The following is a 16,479-nucleotide window of genomic DNA, read 5'->3' on the forward strand; positions in this document are numbered from 1 at the left end:
CATAATGGGGATATTAATAGTGAGATGTGTAGTGTCATTTTTTTACTTTGATATTTGATTTATTTAATTAAAATACCTAGACTTTAGCTTTTACATGTCAAAGTAACACATAAAATAGATTAACACACTAACCTTCAGGGGTCAGTTTGCCCTATTGAGGGGGTGTTTTGCCCCGATCTAAAAAAAAAAACGTATTTCTGCCCACTTCTCGTTAAAATGTGTTTGCCTCAGGATAGACAGTACTCTATGTACATATCTAAATCTTACCAAATGTTGCTTTTTGGTTCTCATAAAATACATTTAAGGGGTCGTTTTCCCCCAACACAGTATAACACTGCAGGCAACAACTAATATGATTACAAATGCCCCAATGCACATGAGTTAATTGCAATATAGGTCAAATTAAGAACTACACAGAAGTGGATATTTCATGTATGTCATGTGTGGTGATTTGATACAATTTGACATTCGCATCGGTGCATCATCTTGACTCGATTATCGACACATGGAAACAGGAAGTTAGAGTTTCCGTGTCTTTGTAAACAAAACATTTGCGAAAGCCTGAATAAGAACATTACTCGCAGTAAGTGCAAGAGCTAGTTTCAGGGTTTTGTGAATATAATGGAGAGCGAAAGGAACAAGATGCTATTTGGGCGAGTATATTGAAAACTGATATGCTGATTTGTTATCTGAAGACAAGCTAGCAGAAGCAATATTGCTTGATTTGATTTATTTTTATTATGGTGTCATGCATCTTCTCAGGGATCCCCAGCCCACATGAGCTTATAAAACACTATTTGCTGTAGCAAAATAAAATGATATATGATATATACACACACAGTGCCTTCAGAAAGTACTCATAACGTTACCCCTTGACTTATTCCACATTTTGTGTTACAGCCTGAATTCAAGATGGATTCAATTGTTGTTCTCACCCATCAACACAGAATACTCCATAATGAAAGTGAAAACATATTTTTAGAAATGGAACAAATGTATTCAATTAAATACAGATATCTAATTTACATAAGTATTCACACCCCTGAGTCAACACATGTTAGAATCACCTTTGGCAGTGACTACCGCTGTGAGTCTTTCTGGGTAAGTCTCTGCAGACATGGATTGTATAATATTTACACATTTTTTAAATCCTTCAAACTTTTAAGTTGGTAATTGCTAGACAGACATTTAAGTATTGCCATAGATTTCCCAGCCGATTTAAGTCCAAACTGTAATACAGGGGGTTTATATCAACACCCCTCATCGAATATTTAAAAAAAAGTGTTAAAATAACGAGATGTATCCACCAATCCAAAGAGGAATAGGCGGGAGCTTGACAGCTGAACATGGAGGAGTCTTCTCTGCTTACAGATGTGCGCCATCAGGTAAGGATGATACGGACTCCGACAGGAATGTGATATGCAAAGTGTCAGCAGAATTATGCTGTGGATGCACATTTCTCTCACGGACTTCTTCTATTCAGGTGGAGTCACGTCTTGCTGTATTGCCGTGATATGACAGAGCCTCTGCTGGACACCAATCTCAACTCTGAGCAATTGGTAGTTTGTCAAAGGAGGGGGTTGGTTTTCCTCATGACAGTGCTGAAGAATGTCTGAGTTTTATAGCCTTACTTTTCACTAGGGGATTCATTTCTCTATATGTTTTAAAACCCATTTAGAGGCAAATCCATAAAATAAATCAAGATCTATTGGAGGACTATCAGTGTCGACGCCAAATGATAATCAAACGTTTTCAGGTTACGCTTCAGTCCTTTGCCTAGGGAGAGAAGAAAAAGGTATGCAATATCGCCTGTATACTAAAATAAAGTTAATATGCAGGCTAAATCTATGTCCACATTAAAAGCACTAGAGCGCAAAGATTGAATTCTAGTCAATGGTGCGCAAACATTCTCAAATCGGGCAGAACGAGCCAGTGCAACTCAGAGGCGTGTGCGCACAGAAATTGATCTGGTTCCGATTATCACTTGTAGGGCTAAACGCGCACCACCCTGAGTAGTCTGGGCAAGGCACAGATCATATCTGCTAAATATGATAGAGTGATAAGATATTACCTCTCCAACCCTAAGGGCCGTATTCAATCAGCGCCCGGTTTCCCAAAAGCATCGTTACATCTCCGAGCTGTTTCCCAAAACAATCGTTATGAACGTTGTACTTTAACGCTCGTCATCTACACGGAACCCAAACCGACTGCGCGCGTGCGCCATGGTGCATTCATGTATTTTGTTCTCCTACACCAAACGCGATCACGACACGCAGGTTAAAATATCAAAACAAACTCTGAACAAATTACATTAATTTGGGGACAGGTCGAAATGCATTAAACCTTTAGCAACAGCAAGCTAGCTAAATTGCCATAAACGTTTAATGCTTTTCGACCTGTCCCCAAATTAATATAATTGGTTCAGAGTTTGTTTTGATATTTTAACCTGCGTTTGGTGTGGGGGGGACAAAATACATGCATGCACGATGGCTCACGCGCGCAGCCGGTTTGGGTTCCGTGTAAACGCTTGCCTCAGACTACTCATAGAAGTGCATCAGTGGATGCTTTGTTGCCCTCCCGCGTCACATATACATATTTAGATCTCCGCTAAACATAACATCACATGGTTTATCCGTCTCTCTGGGACCACGGATAACTTCAGAACAAAGTTGACAACAAATACAAAGCTGCCAATGTCTGCAATTGATACAAACGAGCGATGTATAAAATATGTTTCAAGTGAAAACATAAATTAAATAAACAGTAGTCTATAGGCCTATTTCAATCATATTGAAATATGTTTCATGTTCAATCACGTTATATGTTTCTACTTGTAGGCTACTGTCTGTAATTTGTCTCAATATATTTAATGATGTGTAGCCTAACATATGCGCAATGGTCTGTCAAATCGGTGAAAGATGCATAGTTAAACCATTCCTAAACCTAAATTCCAATGCTATCGGGAAATTGGGCTCGGACCTGTTAACTGACCTGTATCCTTACAGCGCTAAAATACATCTTGTTAGTCAGGAGCAAAATGTTGGCCTCAGCTTGTGAGCTCAGGGAAGAGAAGAGCAGCATCATTTTCAGCACTTAAACGGGCACAGCAAAGTGCAGTGAGGAAGTCAGAACCAGAAGATGAGTACAGCTCGAGTCAGCAGGAAAATTAGTATGAGGACGTCTGTGTAAGTCAGTCAGCATGAACATTTAGCATAATTATACGAAGTGCATATGGATGTTGACGTTTCACAGTAACTCTTATATATCCCCAAAATATATTTTTTGGTTATATTTATTTGTATTGTTAATAGCTATATTAATGGTGAACCTTTTTCCATGTTCTCCACAGCTGCGCAGTGCAGTGCTGTGCATGCTTCAATACCTCCCATCTCATCGCTTCCTCGTCTCCCCGTCTCTTCTGCTTGCAGCAAGAAAGGATCAGTCTTACATTTTGCCAGTAAAGGCAGGGGAAAGCACTGCAGTCTACAAGGCATACTATAGCTGAGTAACTCTGAGTTTTATGTTTGACTTTTTGATATTGAAGATAAAGAGAGAAACTGCTCTGATTCTCCTCTGTCTCCTCCTCTGTCTCTGTGAAGGTATTGATGGGTGGTGTACCATTCCGGGTTGGACGGTCAAGAGAAATTGAGGCCCCCACGCCCATGTGGGAGGGCCGGACAGAGGGATGAGGCAGGTGGCATGGAGGAGGACGTGAAGGGCCACGTCAGCAACATTAGAACTTTTCTGGGGAAAAAAATATTTCAGTCTTGTTTTTATGTGTCAGAATTGATCAAAATGGAGAGGGGGGAGATTACATTATTCATGCAGATCCACAAAAGTGGCATTCTGACATTTTACTAAAAGTCAAATTCATAAACAATGTGTAGATTTGAATGTGCACTTTCTAATTAAATTGTACTATGTTCGATGACGCATGTGTAAATAAGGACAGACTATAACCGTTTTATATAATATTATTTTTGTTGGACAAATAGGAAGTTGAGTATATGGATACAAGTCATTGTATTTTTTTTATATATGAGAAAATATATAAAAAAAATAAAGGGAACACTTAAACAACACAATGTAACTCCAAGTCATTCACACTTCTATGAAATCAAACTGTCCACTTAGGAAGCAACACTGATTGACAATAAATTTCACATGCTGTTGTGCAAATGGAATAGACAACAGGTGGAAATTATAGGCAATTAGCAAGACACCCCCAATAAAGGAGTGGTTCTGCAGGTGGGGACCACAGACCACTTCTCAGTTCCTATGCTTCCTGGCTGATGTTTTGGTCACTTTTGAATGCTGGCAGTGCTTTCACTCTAGTGGTAGCATGAGACGGAGTCTACAACCCACACAAGTGGCTCAGGTAGTGCAGCTCATCCAGGATGGCACATCAATGCGAGCTGTGGCAAGAAGGTTTGCTGTGTCTGTCAACGTAGTGTCCAGAGCATGGAGGCGCAACCAGGAGACAGGCCAGTACATCAGGAGATGCGGAGGAGGCCGTAGGAGGGCAACAACCCAGCAGCAGGACCGCTACCTCCGCCTTTGTGCAAGGAGGAGCAGGAGAAGCACTACCAGAGCCCTGCAAAATGACCTCCAGCAGGCCACAAATGTGCATGTGTCTGTTTCTGACCGTTTGAGCAGACTCCATGAGGGTGGTATGAGGGCCCGACGTCCACAGGTGGGGGTTGTGCTTACAGCCCAACACCGTGCAGGACGTTTGGCATTTGCCAGAGAACACCAAGATTGGCAAATTCGCCACTGGCGCCCTGTGCTCTTCACAGATGAAAGCAGGTTCACACTGAGCACATGTGACAGACGTGACAGAGTCTGGAGACGCCGTGGAGAACGTTCTGCTGCCTGCAACATCCTCCAGCATGACCGGTTTGGCGGTGGGTCAGTCATGGTGTAGGGTGGCATTTCTTTGGGGGGCCGCACAGCCCTCCATGTGCTCGCCAGAGGTAGCCTGACTGCCATTAGGTACCAAGATCAGATCCTCAGACCCCTTGTGAGACCATATGCTGGTGCGGTTGGCCCTGGGTTCCTCTTAATGCAAGACAATGCTAGACCTCATGTGGCTGGAGTGTGTCAGCAGTTCCTGCAAGAGGAAGGCATTGATGCTATGGACTGGCCCGCCCGTTCCCCAGACCTGAATCCAATTGAGCACATCTGGGACATCATGTCTCGCTCCATCCACCAACGCCACGTTGCACCACAGACTTTCCAGGAGTTGGCGGATGCTTTAGTCCAGGTCTGGGAGGAGATCCCTCAGGAGACCATCTGCCACCTCATCAGGAGCATGCCCAGGCGTTGTAGGGAGGTCATACAGGCACGTGGAGGCCACACACACTACTGAGCCTCATTTTGACTTGTTTTAAGGACATTACATCAAAGTTGGATCAGCCTGTAGTGTGGTTTTCCACTTTAATCTTGAGTGTGACTCCAAATCTAGACCTCCATGGGTTGATAAATTGGATTTCCATTGATTATTTTTGTGTGATTTTGTTGTCAGCACATTCAACTATGTAAAGAAAAAAGTATTTAATAAGATTATTTCTTTCATTCAGATCTAGGATGTGTTGTTTAAGTGTTCCCTTTATTTTTTTGAGCAGTATATATATTTACATTTGAGTCATTTAGCAGACCCTCTTACCAAGAGCGACTTACAGAAGCAATTAGGGTTAAGTACCTTGCTCAATGGCATATCAACTGATTTTTCACTTAGTCGGCTCAGGGATTTGAGCCAGCAACCTTTCGGTGACTGGCCCAACACTCTTAACCGCTAGGCTACCTACCACCCTGTAGAGTCTATTCATCGTTTGATTTACAGTTATTAAAAGATAAAGTAATCAAGTTGTATCTGTTTAAATAAAGACAAGTACTTCCTTGTACTTTTTTCTTATTTTGTCATCATAAGAAAACAACTTGCACAGTAAGATCTGTTAACTTTTATCAAATCAAATTTTATTGGTAGCAGATGTCATTGCAGGTGTAGCAAAATGCTTGTGTTTCTAGCTCTGACAGTGCAGTAATATCTAACTATTTCACAACATATACCCAATACACACAAATCTAAGTAAAGGAATGATGAATTAAGAATATATAAATATATAAATATATGGACGAGCAATGTCAGAGGGGCATAGACTAAGATACAGTAGAATAGAATATATACATATGAGATGAGTAGTGCAAGCTATGTAAACATTATTAAAGTCCACCTGGCCGTGCTGCTGCTCCAGTTTCAACTGTTCTGCCTGCGGCTATGGAACCCTGACCTGTTCACCGGATGTGCTACTTGTCCCAGACCTGCTGTTTTCAACTCTCTAGAGACAGCAGGAGCGGTAGAGATACTCTCAATGATCGGCTACGAAAAGCCAACTGACATTTACTCCTGAGGTGCTGACCTGTTGCACCCTCGACAACTACTGTGATTATTATTATTTGACCATGCTGGTCATTTATGAACATTTGAACATCTTGGCCACGTTCTGTTATCTCCACATGGCACAGCCAGAAGAGGACTGGCCACCCCTCATAGCCTGGTTCCTCTCTAGGTTTCTTCCTAGGTTTTGGCCTTTCTAGGGAGTTTTTCCTAGCCACCGTGCTTCTACACCTGCATTGCTTGTGTAACAGTGTAGGTTCCGTCCCTCTCTTCGCCCCAACCTGGGCTCGAACCAGGGACCTTTGCACACATCAACAACTGACACCCACGAAGCATCGTTACCCATCGCGCCACAAAAGCCGCGGCCCTTGCAACGCAAGGGGAAACTCTACTTCAAGTCTCAGAGCGAGTGACGTCACTGATTGAAACGCTATTAGCGCGCACCACCGCTAACTAACTAGCCATTTCACATCGGTTACACTTGCTGTTTGGGGTTTTAGGCTGGGTTTCTGTACAGCACTTTGAGATATCAGCTGATGTAAGAAGGGCTATATAAATACATTTGATTTGAAGTGACTAGTGTTCCATTTATTAAAGTGGCCAGGGATTTCAAGTCTATGTATATAGGCAGCAGCCTCTAATGTGCTAGTAATGGCTATTTAACAGTCTGATGGCCTTGAGATAGAAGCTGTTTTTCAGTCTCTCGGTCCCAGCTTTGATGCACCTGTACTGACCTCGCCTTCTGGATGATAGCAGGGTGAACAGGCAGTGGGATGGGTGGTTGTGGTCCTTAATGATCTTTTTGGCCTTCCTTTGACATCGGGTGCTGTAGGTGTCCTGGAGGGCAGGTAGTTTGCCCCCTGTGACGTGTTGGGCATACTGCACCACCCTCTGGAGAGACCTGCGGTTGCGGGCGGTGCAGTTGACACACCAGGCGGTGATACAGCCCGACAGGATGCTCTCAATTGTGCATCTATAAAAGTTTGTGAGGGTTTTAGGTTCCAAGCCACATTTCTTCAGTCTCCTGTGTTTGAAGAGGTGCTGTTGCGCCTTCTTCACCACACGGTCTGTGTGGGTGGACCATTTCAGTTTGTCAGTGATGTATACGGCGAGGAACTTGAAGCTTTCCACCTTCTCCACGACGGTCCCGTCGATAGGGGGTGCTCCCTCTGCTATTTCCTGAAGTTCACGATCATCTCCTTTGTTTTGTTGAGCGAGAGGATATTTTCCAGGCACCACACTCCCAGAGCCCTCACCTCCTCCATGTAGACTGTCTCGTCATTGTTGGTAATCAATACTGTTGTGTCGTCTGCAAACTTGATGATTGAGTTGGAGGCGTGCTTGGCCACACAGTCATGGGTGAACTGAGAGTACAGGAGGGGGCTAAGCAAGCACCCTTGTGGGGCCACAGTAGCAGCAGGTAGCCTCCCTGAGCTGACAAGGTAAAAATCTGTCATTCTGCCCCTGAGCAAGGCAGTTAACCCACTGTTCCAAGGGGCCAAAGACATGGATGGCGATTAAGGCAGCCCCCCGCACCTCTCTGACTGAGGGGTTGGGTTAAATGCGGAAGACACATTTCGGTTGAAGGCATTCAGTTGTACAACTGACTAGGTATTTCCCTTTCCAGTGTTGAGGATCAGCGGAGTGGAGGTGTTGTTTCCTACCTTCACCACGCGGGGGCGGCCCGTCAGGAAGTCCAGGACCCAGTTGGTTCAAGCTTAACGATGAGCTTGGAGGGTACTATGGTGTTGAATGCTGAGCTATTATAGTCAACGAACAGCATTCTTACATGTGTATTCCTCTTGTCCAGATGGGATAGGGCAGTGTGATGGCGATTGCATCGTCTGTGGATCTATTGGGGGCAGTAAGCAAATTGAAGTGGGTGACAGGTAAGGTAGAGGTGATATGATTCTTGTCTAGTCTCTCAAAGCACTTCATGATGACAGAAGTGAGTGCTACGGGGTGATAGTAATTTAGTTCAGGTACCTTTGCTTTCTTGGGTACAGGATCAATGGTGGCCAACTTGAAGCATGTGGCGACAGCAGACTGGGATAGGGAGAGATTGAATATGCCGTAAACACAGCAGCCAGCCGGTCTGCGCATGCTCTGAGGACGCGGCTAGAGATGCCGTCGGGTTTGCGAGGGTTGTTAACACGCTTTTAAGAAAATGCCCTATGAGTCAATGTCAATAAATGTGAAATATGTCCATTCCTGTATGGCGGGTATGTATGGGGCTCTTTTTCATTATGTACTGACCATTTCAAACTATATTTGTGACTTCAGAACAGACAAGCGTCTCTGTGAACCGTGCCCATCACACCTACATTACGCCTTATTTGTGCACAGGTGACCGGAAGTATCTTGTTTGATGGCGGCGGGATGAAAGGCTCAAAGACGTGCAACAACGTAGACTACATCATTTTGCTACCTAGCGCTGACGAAATGTCGGTTTTTAATAGTGATGGAGTTTTCAAAAGCCACTACTTTCAACTTATTTAATTTTTAAAGAACACATCCTACCTGGATCTACCAACGCCAAACCCCATGGACGACCGTCTACGCGTGGTGGCGGTGATACACGCGTTGAAAGCATCTGGAGTTCGCGTGAAAAACTGGAAGAACTTCTTGAATGGGCCATACACGAGCGACCCTGTCAGACAGGTAACCAACAAGGCCAATATGTTTGCTCAATCAGTCAATCTCGATGCGTCAATAAAGCATGTTTTCCATTGTCCACAACACGATATGCTGCCACAGACTTTTGATTACGTGATTGATAATGTCAAGGTCACGTTTCTTAAATATTCAAATTTACCAGTCATAATTTGCAAACTACCAATGTTGAGGTATTGATTTGTTGTAGAAAGCCTTTTTAGCACATCACCATGATCTGTTGTTGATGGATGTCTTTCAGGAGAACCAATCTAAATTTGCTTTTGGTCGGGACCTGATATTGCTGCCACAGTGTGATTTAACTGATATGAGTGGGACAGTGCCAAAGTATGTAAACTTGAGTTGTTATTGTTGTTGAGTTGTTATTGTTGCTTTAAATACAGTCATAACTGGGAGATGTGATTAAAAAAAGTAAAATCTAATGTGGCCTATTCTGATTACAATGAACAACTGAAAGCCCGAAGTTTTGGTTGGTCATGACTTAACTTCCATTTGAGTGATCTAACTATTCCATAGGTTCTTGGTGGATGCCTGTGAATTTTTATCCCAGCATCTTCATACTGAAGGGCTGTTTCGAAAGACCGGGTCGTTTAGTCGGATGCGAGCTCTGAGGGTGAGGCGGCACAGGAGGGATGTGCAGGAATGTCAATTCTTACCTCCATGGGTCTATATTTTCTATGTTGACGCTCTACCTCCTCATGACAGGCTGGCCTGGAGCAGGGGGAGCCAGTCTTTTCTCTGCCACATTCAGCCACTCTGCAGCCCTGTGATGTGGCGTCTCTTGTGAAGCAGTTCTTACGGGAGCTGCCCTTGCCCCTCATCCCTATAGAGCTACAGGTGCCACTGTGTCGTGCACAGGGCTTAGAGGAGGAGGAGGAGGGGGGGCAGGAGCAAGGCAAGGATGGAGCTCTTCTTCTCACAGCCCTGTTCCCCCCCTCGCATTCACGGGCCCTCCGATATTTCTGCACCTTCCTGAGACAGACGGCTCAAAGGTTTGTTTCCAGAAATTCATGACTTCTTCCTTTATCTGGGCTTCGAGAGGGAGATCTGTGTCTCTCTGTGCCTAAGTTTCTCCACCATCTCCTATCCCTCACATTCACTAGATGTAAAGAGAATCGTATGGAAGTGGGCAATCTGGCTCTTGTGATTGCACCTAATCTGCTACATTGTCCAGCTGGGGGCTCTAAACTGACCGCAGGTACAGAGAGACGACTGCATAGACAAGCAGCAGTGATCAAGAAACTCATAATACACGCTGATCGCATTGGTAAGTTTAGAGAAATATACATTTGTATAGTAGCTGATGACGGATGTTAGACTTAAAGTTGATACTAATTTCACTCTTCTATATGTCCCCAGGTGTTGTCCCCCCTTCTATTATGGACATGGCAACAGTAGCAGAGTCCTCCACACCCCCAGTTGATGGGGGGAGGTTTCAGGAGAGGGCAGGACTTGGTGTGTATAGACTTTTAGCACATCAAAGGAGGCGCAGTGTTGGAGGTGAGAGTGTTGCAATGACTGGATAATGAGGTTTATACTGTGATAATAATTTCTGAATAAATACGTTGCTGGAAAATGTATGAATTCAATTCAGATATTTATGATTTTTTTGCTTGATCTCTCCAGAGATATTTGTGGACGCTCTCAGTAAATTGAAGACAGGCCGCACTCACACTGGCCTTTTACATCCCCCAGACAGTACGTGCATAATGTTGTGGTAATGATATGATTTTGCTGCTTATTAACTGGTTGCAAAGTTCAAATGCTTTTAGTAAAAAGTGATGCTGAAATGATTGTTGTCAGTAAGGGCCAATAAGTGTGTTGCCTCTGACTTTATAACCTTGACCTCACAGGCCAGCAAAATACAAAGACCGCTCACCACAAAACACCTGAATCACCAGTCACATCTAAACGAAAATCGACTGAAGATCCTGTCCCTGATGTTGAGAGCTCTGCTAAAAAAAGGTACTTGCATTTAACTGTCTGTAAAAAATAAATACACACACTACCGTTCAAAAGTTTGGGGTCACTTAGAAATGTCCTTGTTTTTGAAAGAAAATCACATTTTTGGTCCATTTTGAAAATTACATCAAATTGATCAGAAATACAGTGTAGACATTGTTAATGTTGTAAATGACTATTGTAGCTGGAAACAATTTTTTATGGAATATCTACATAGGCGTACAGAGGCCCATTATCAGCAACCATCATTCCTGTGTTCCAATGGCACGTTGTGTTAGCTAATCCAAGTTTATCATTTTAAAAGGCTAATTGATTACCGACTATTTTGAATCCCACCGCACCCTCTCCGCTATGCAATCTGGTTTCAGAGCTGGTCATGGGTGCACCTCAGCCACGCTCAAGGTCCTAAACGACATCGTAACCGCCATCGATAAGAAACATTACTGTGCTGCCGTATTCATTGACCTGGCCAAAGCTTTTGACTCTGTTAATCACCACATCCTCATCGGCAGACTTAGTAGCCTTGGTTTCTCAAACGATTGCGTCGCCTGGTTCACCAACTACTTCTCTGACAGAGTTCAGTGTGTCAAATCGGAGGGCCTACTGTCTGGACCTCTGGCAGTCTCTATGGGGGTACCACAGGGTTCAATTCTTGGGCCAACTCTTTTCTCTGTATACATAAATGATGTCGCTCTTGCTGCTGGTGAATCTCTGATCCACCTCTACGCAGACGACACCATTCTGTATACTTCTGGCCCTTCTTTGGACACTGTGTTAACAACCCTCCAGACGAGCTTCAATGCCATTCAACTCTCCTTCCGTGGTCTCCAACTGCTCCTAAACACAAGTAAAACTAAATGCATGCTCTTCAACCGATCGCTGCCTGCACCTGCCCGCCCATCCAGCATAACTTCTCTGGACGGTTCTAACTTAGAATTTGTGGACAACTACAAATACCTAGGTGTCTGGTTAGACTGTAAACTCTCCTTCCAGACTCACATCAATCATCTCCAATCCAAAGTGAAATCTATAATTGGCTTCCTATTTCGCAACAAAGCATCCTTCACTCATGCTGCCAAACATACCCTCGTAAAACTGACCATCCTACCAATCCTCGACTTCGGCGATGTCATTTACAAAATAGCCTCCAATACCCTACTCAACAAGCTGGATGCAGTCTATCACAGTGCCATCCGTTTTGTCACCAAAGCCCCATATACAACCCACCACTGCGACCTGTATGCTCTCGTTGGCTGGCCTTCACTTCATAATCGTCGCCAAACACATTGGCTCCAGGTCATCTACAAGACCCTGCTAGGTAAAGTCCCCCCTTATCTCCGCTCACTGGTCACCATAGCAGCACCCACCTGTAGCACGCGCTCCAGCAGGTATATCTCTCTGGTCACCCCTAAAGCCAACTCCTCCTTTGGTCGTCTCTCCTTCCAGTTCTCAGCTGCCAATGACTGGAACGAACTACAAAAATCTCTAAAACTGGAAACACTTATCTCCCTCACTAGCTTTAAGCACCAGCTGTCAGAGCAGCTCACAGATCTCTGCACCTGTACATAGCCCATCTTTAATTGAGCCCAAACTACTACCTTTTCCCCTACTGTATTTATTTATTTAATTTATTTTGCTCCTTTGCACCATATTATTTATATTTTAACTTTTAACTTTCTTCAAACTACAAATCTACCATTCCAGTGTTTTTCTTGCCATACTTTATTTACTTTGCCACCATGGCATTTTTTTGCCTTTACCTCCATTATCTCACATCATTTGCTCACATTGTATATAGTCTTATTTTTTTCTACTGCATCATTGATTGTATGTTGTTTTACTCCATGTGTAACTCTGTGTTGTTGTATGTTGTCGAACTGCTTTGCTTTATCTTGGCCAGGTCGCAATTGTAAATGAGAACTTGTTCTCAACTTGCCTACCTGGTTAAATAAAGGTGAAATAAATAAAAAATGATAATCCAAGTTTATCTAACACATTGGATCACAGGAATGATGGTTGCTGATAATGGGCTGATAATGGGCCTATGTAGATATTCCATAAAAAAATCAGCCATTTCCAGCTACAATAGTCATTTACAACATTAACAATGTCTGCACTGTATTTCTGATCAATTTGATGTTAATATTATTATTGATGCTAATATTATTATTCTCTGTATAACCAGACGGTCTATCCATGACCTTAGAGAAGACAACCAATCCATGAGCAAACAACCCTCCAATGGTGATGTATTTATAGCCTGTACTGCAGAATAGCTTTTAGTCAGTCGCATAAGATACTGTATGACAAGTTCTATGTTTTGACTGTCCCAGTAGATTCTGAGGCGGCAGTCGGCCAAAGCCCTACCCGCTGTCACACTTCTGTCCTGAGTGGAGTGGAGGGCAGTAGGGAGCACGAGCTCTCTGTCACTCTCACTGCCCCAGAGAAGAGGAGGAATCACAAGAAAGATTATAAAACATCAAACAAGTTAATCTAAAGCATCATAAGCATTGATTCTAGTTCTTATATTTAACCCTTGTTTGTCTATTGCCTTGTTTTTGTGTCTGACTGTATCTGTGTTTCCTGAAGGCATCCGGGTCAGGAGGACAAGGCTCATCGAAGGACATCTCTTAGATTCTTCAACATGACAATCTGGAGCAGCCCTGTAAGTCTGGCGCTGTCCAATATTCTGTCCTAACACTGGGTCTTCACGTTGCTCATGCTTCTCTTTTGACGCTGAGCTCTATTATTTGACTTATCTACTTTCTCTACGACTTTATTCTCAGGACCCTTCCCCCACATCCATTGGGAATGACACTGAGAATTGGATCATGGGCAATATAATGGTCACTGATGGTATGACTGAAGCATCCAGCTCTGAGATTGGACCATCCAGGATTCCTGTCATAATGACTGATGGTATGACTGAAGCATCCAGCTCTGAGGTTGGACCATCCAGGATTCCTGTCATAATGACTGATGGTATGACTGAAGCATCCAGCTCTGAGGTGGGACCAGCCAGGATTCCTGTCATAATGACTGATTGCCCAGGACAAGGTTTATATTTTTTTATATATATTTTTTCAGTTACATCCATGTATCTACATGTTAGTCACTTAAATACTCAATGTGACATTTTATCTGTATTCAATTCTAGTGGGGAATGAAGTGGAGGATGACCCTGATCTGCTGAATTACAGCTTTGCTGAAAATCCTGATCACTTCCTAGATCTCGCGACATTGGACTCTCCTATCAGGACACAAGCTGGGGAATCATGTGAATGCTCTGGTGTCAAGTTGGAAAACGAGACAATAGAGGAAACCGTTAGACGGTATGAAACGAACCATGTATTGAGGGGCCCAGAGCAGGTTGGGATAAAAGAGGACCCTAAAGACGTGGGTCTAAGCAAGAAGCAGTCAGAAGTGGATATATCTGTCAGTCAGAAGCCCCGTCACCCTCGTCGCTCCATCAGTATGCCCGAGGTGACATTGGACCAACTGAGGATTCAAGATGAAATTTACAAGAAAGAGAAAACAGATTGGATGATCGAGAAAGAAGATGGAGTCTCTGAGGACACACTTCAACTGCCGGTGAAGAAAGGGAAGGTGACCGAGTCAGGACTGGGTTTTAAGAGGACACACCAGCACATGTCTGTAGCAGAGCGCATTAGACGGTTTAACGCTCTGACAACGCTGCTCCGTAACCCCAGGGTTCCTCCAAGGCCCCCTGAACCTCAGCTCAATGATGTCCTGCATGAGAGTCAACGGGAGGGGGGTCAGCGGAGCGTTGTACGTCTGCGCCGGCAGGGAGCACGGCGGTTTGGACGCTCCATCAGTCATGATGGTGTCCCCGGACCTTGGCCAGGACAAGCCTCTAAAAATCATCAAGAGGTGCCAGTGGTTGTTCAAAGCCTCAGTGAGCCAGTCCTATGTCCACCTCCAGAGCCCGCTCTTAGTGTTTATCCATTTGCCCAAGAGGGACAGTTTGAAATCCAACATACTCCTCAACTACAACAGGAAAACCTCATGCAGACCATCCAGGATTTGTGCGCTCCTCCGTCACCCAATCCAAAGCAGAACAAGGAATCCTGCCAAGGGCTATTTAAAGAATCACAATTGAATCTCAAGGAAAGACAATTGGAACCTGTGGAGGAACAACCTAAGGAGTCAGAGCTACATGATGATCTGCTGGAGATGCACTTGAATACCTGCAATCCAAAGGAGGAGCAAGAGAAACGCATCACAGTTCCAATGCAGGTGAATAGACCGTTTCTGACCGACACGGTCTTAGATGTTCCACCTCAGACCATGGCCCCCCTACAGCAGGAGTCCAAAAGTACAGAAGTCAAACTCCCTCTCCCTTTTCCCTCCAAGCCCTCCCCTCTCTCTCAAACAGAAACATGCTCTCCCATTCCCAGTGGACCCTCTCCCACACCACTAGACAGAACATCAACTGACCTCTACACTGCACACTTGGTGGCTAACTGCTCCCTTTCCTCTGTCATGACTTTTGGCTTCATAGAGATAGACATGGGGGTGAGTGATGGGGGTTCTGTCCCCGTTGAACTCTCTCCATCACCAGTCTTGCAGTTCAGACTCCCGGCCACCAAGAGACGCTACAGAGACTCGCCCTGCTGGCCCGTCCATGAGATTAGCATGGCCACAGGGGACACTCTGCAGATCTGAGGGGTACAGGACAGACTAAATGGTACTCCGTAACTAACGCATTGGTCTTGAGTAGTAGGGTTTAAAAATGGGGAAAATAAGATCACTTGCATGAAGAATGCCATGTTTTTTTATTTTTATATATATTTAATTGTCTGTTATGCCAAGTTAGGTTATCCTAGAAAAGTAGTATTTTAAAGCAGCAGTCAGCAGTAGAACAATAACAAAGTGGCCTCCCCGTTTCGGTAAAAAGCCGAGGGATGGGCCTGGAGAAATGTAACCACTCTCAAATGTATAGACAAAGCTATGGATGCAAGGACTGCCTGTCCATAATATAACAATTATAGTTTTAATCATGTATTGAGACTATATCGTGTTTGTTTACATTGTTTTTCAAACATTGGAGTAAAATAAGCTTATTTTGGGTTCCGATGGTGTACAACAGTTACTAAGCTGTCAATCAATGGGTAAATATCATTATCATATCAAGTAAATTATGTTATGTAGCAACTGATTGACCCTTTTTTTAAGGTGTTTTCACGCGTTTGATTTATTATAGTCTCTGCTGTGTTTTATTATTGTCAAGTTGCGTTTTACATATCTGACTATATATCATTTGTGTAAATGTATGTATTTCAGTTTGAATTAAATGATTTATTTTAATCTTTTGAGTTATTCATTTCCATCAGATTAGTCTATCCCTCTTAGTAAAATTAGAGGTGTTTTCCTGATTGTTTAGAGGTTGACTTAATTTTTCTGACCTAGTAAGTACCAAGGTTTAA

General features: G+C 43.7%; 1 protein-coding gene and 1 pseudogene across 5 annotated transcripts; both read left to right on the plus strand.

The window, feature by feature from the left end:
- The first annotated feature begins 1,048 nt into the window (after positions 1–1,048).
- LOC115154752 (protein FAM98B-like) lies at positions 1,049–4,087 on the plus strand (annotated as a pseudogene).
- A 4,387-nt stretch (positions 4,088–8,474) lies between these two features.
- Positions 8,475–16,360, plus strand: LOC115154754 (uncharacterized). 5 transcript variants are annotated; one of them, XM_029701298.1, is made up of 15 exons: positions 8,542–8,619; positions 8,744–9,058; positions 9,312–9,397; positions 9,587–9,683; positions 9,776–10,062; positions 10,174–10,337; positions 10,430–10,570; positions 10,697–10,768; positions 10,924–11,035; positions 13,218–13,276; positions 13,366–13,519; positions 13,622–13,697; positions 13,819–13,977; positions 14,041–14,089; positions 14,190–16,360. In XM_029701298.1, exons 2-15 carry the CDS (start codon positions 8,942–8,944, stop codon positions 15,716–15,718), a joined length of 3,102 nt encoding a protein of 1,033 aa, XP_029557158.1. In that variant the 5' UTR covers positions 8,542–8,619; positions 8,744–8,941; the 3' UTR covers positions 15,719–16,360. The 5 variants fall into 5 exon arrangements, with proteins under 5 accessions (XP_029557156.1, XP_029557158.1, XP_029557155.1 ...); XM_029701295.1 differs by having other exon boundaries at positions 13,819–14,089; XM_029701297.1 differs by having other exon boundaries at positions 13,369–13,519; positions 13,819–14,089.
- The last annotated feature ends 119 nt before the right edge of the window (positions 16,361–16,479 follow it).

This window comes from Salmo trutta, chromosome 19, assembly GCF_901001165.1.
Source record: "Salmo trutta chromosome 19, fSalTru1.1, whole genome shotgun sequence".
Classification (NCBI taxonomy): domain Eukaryota; kingdom Metazoa; phylum Chordata; class Actinopteri; order Salmoniformes; family Salmonidae; genus Salmo; species Salmo trutta.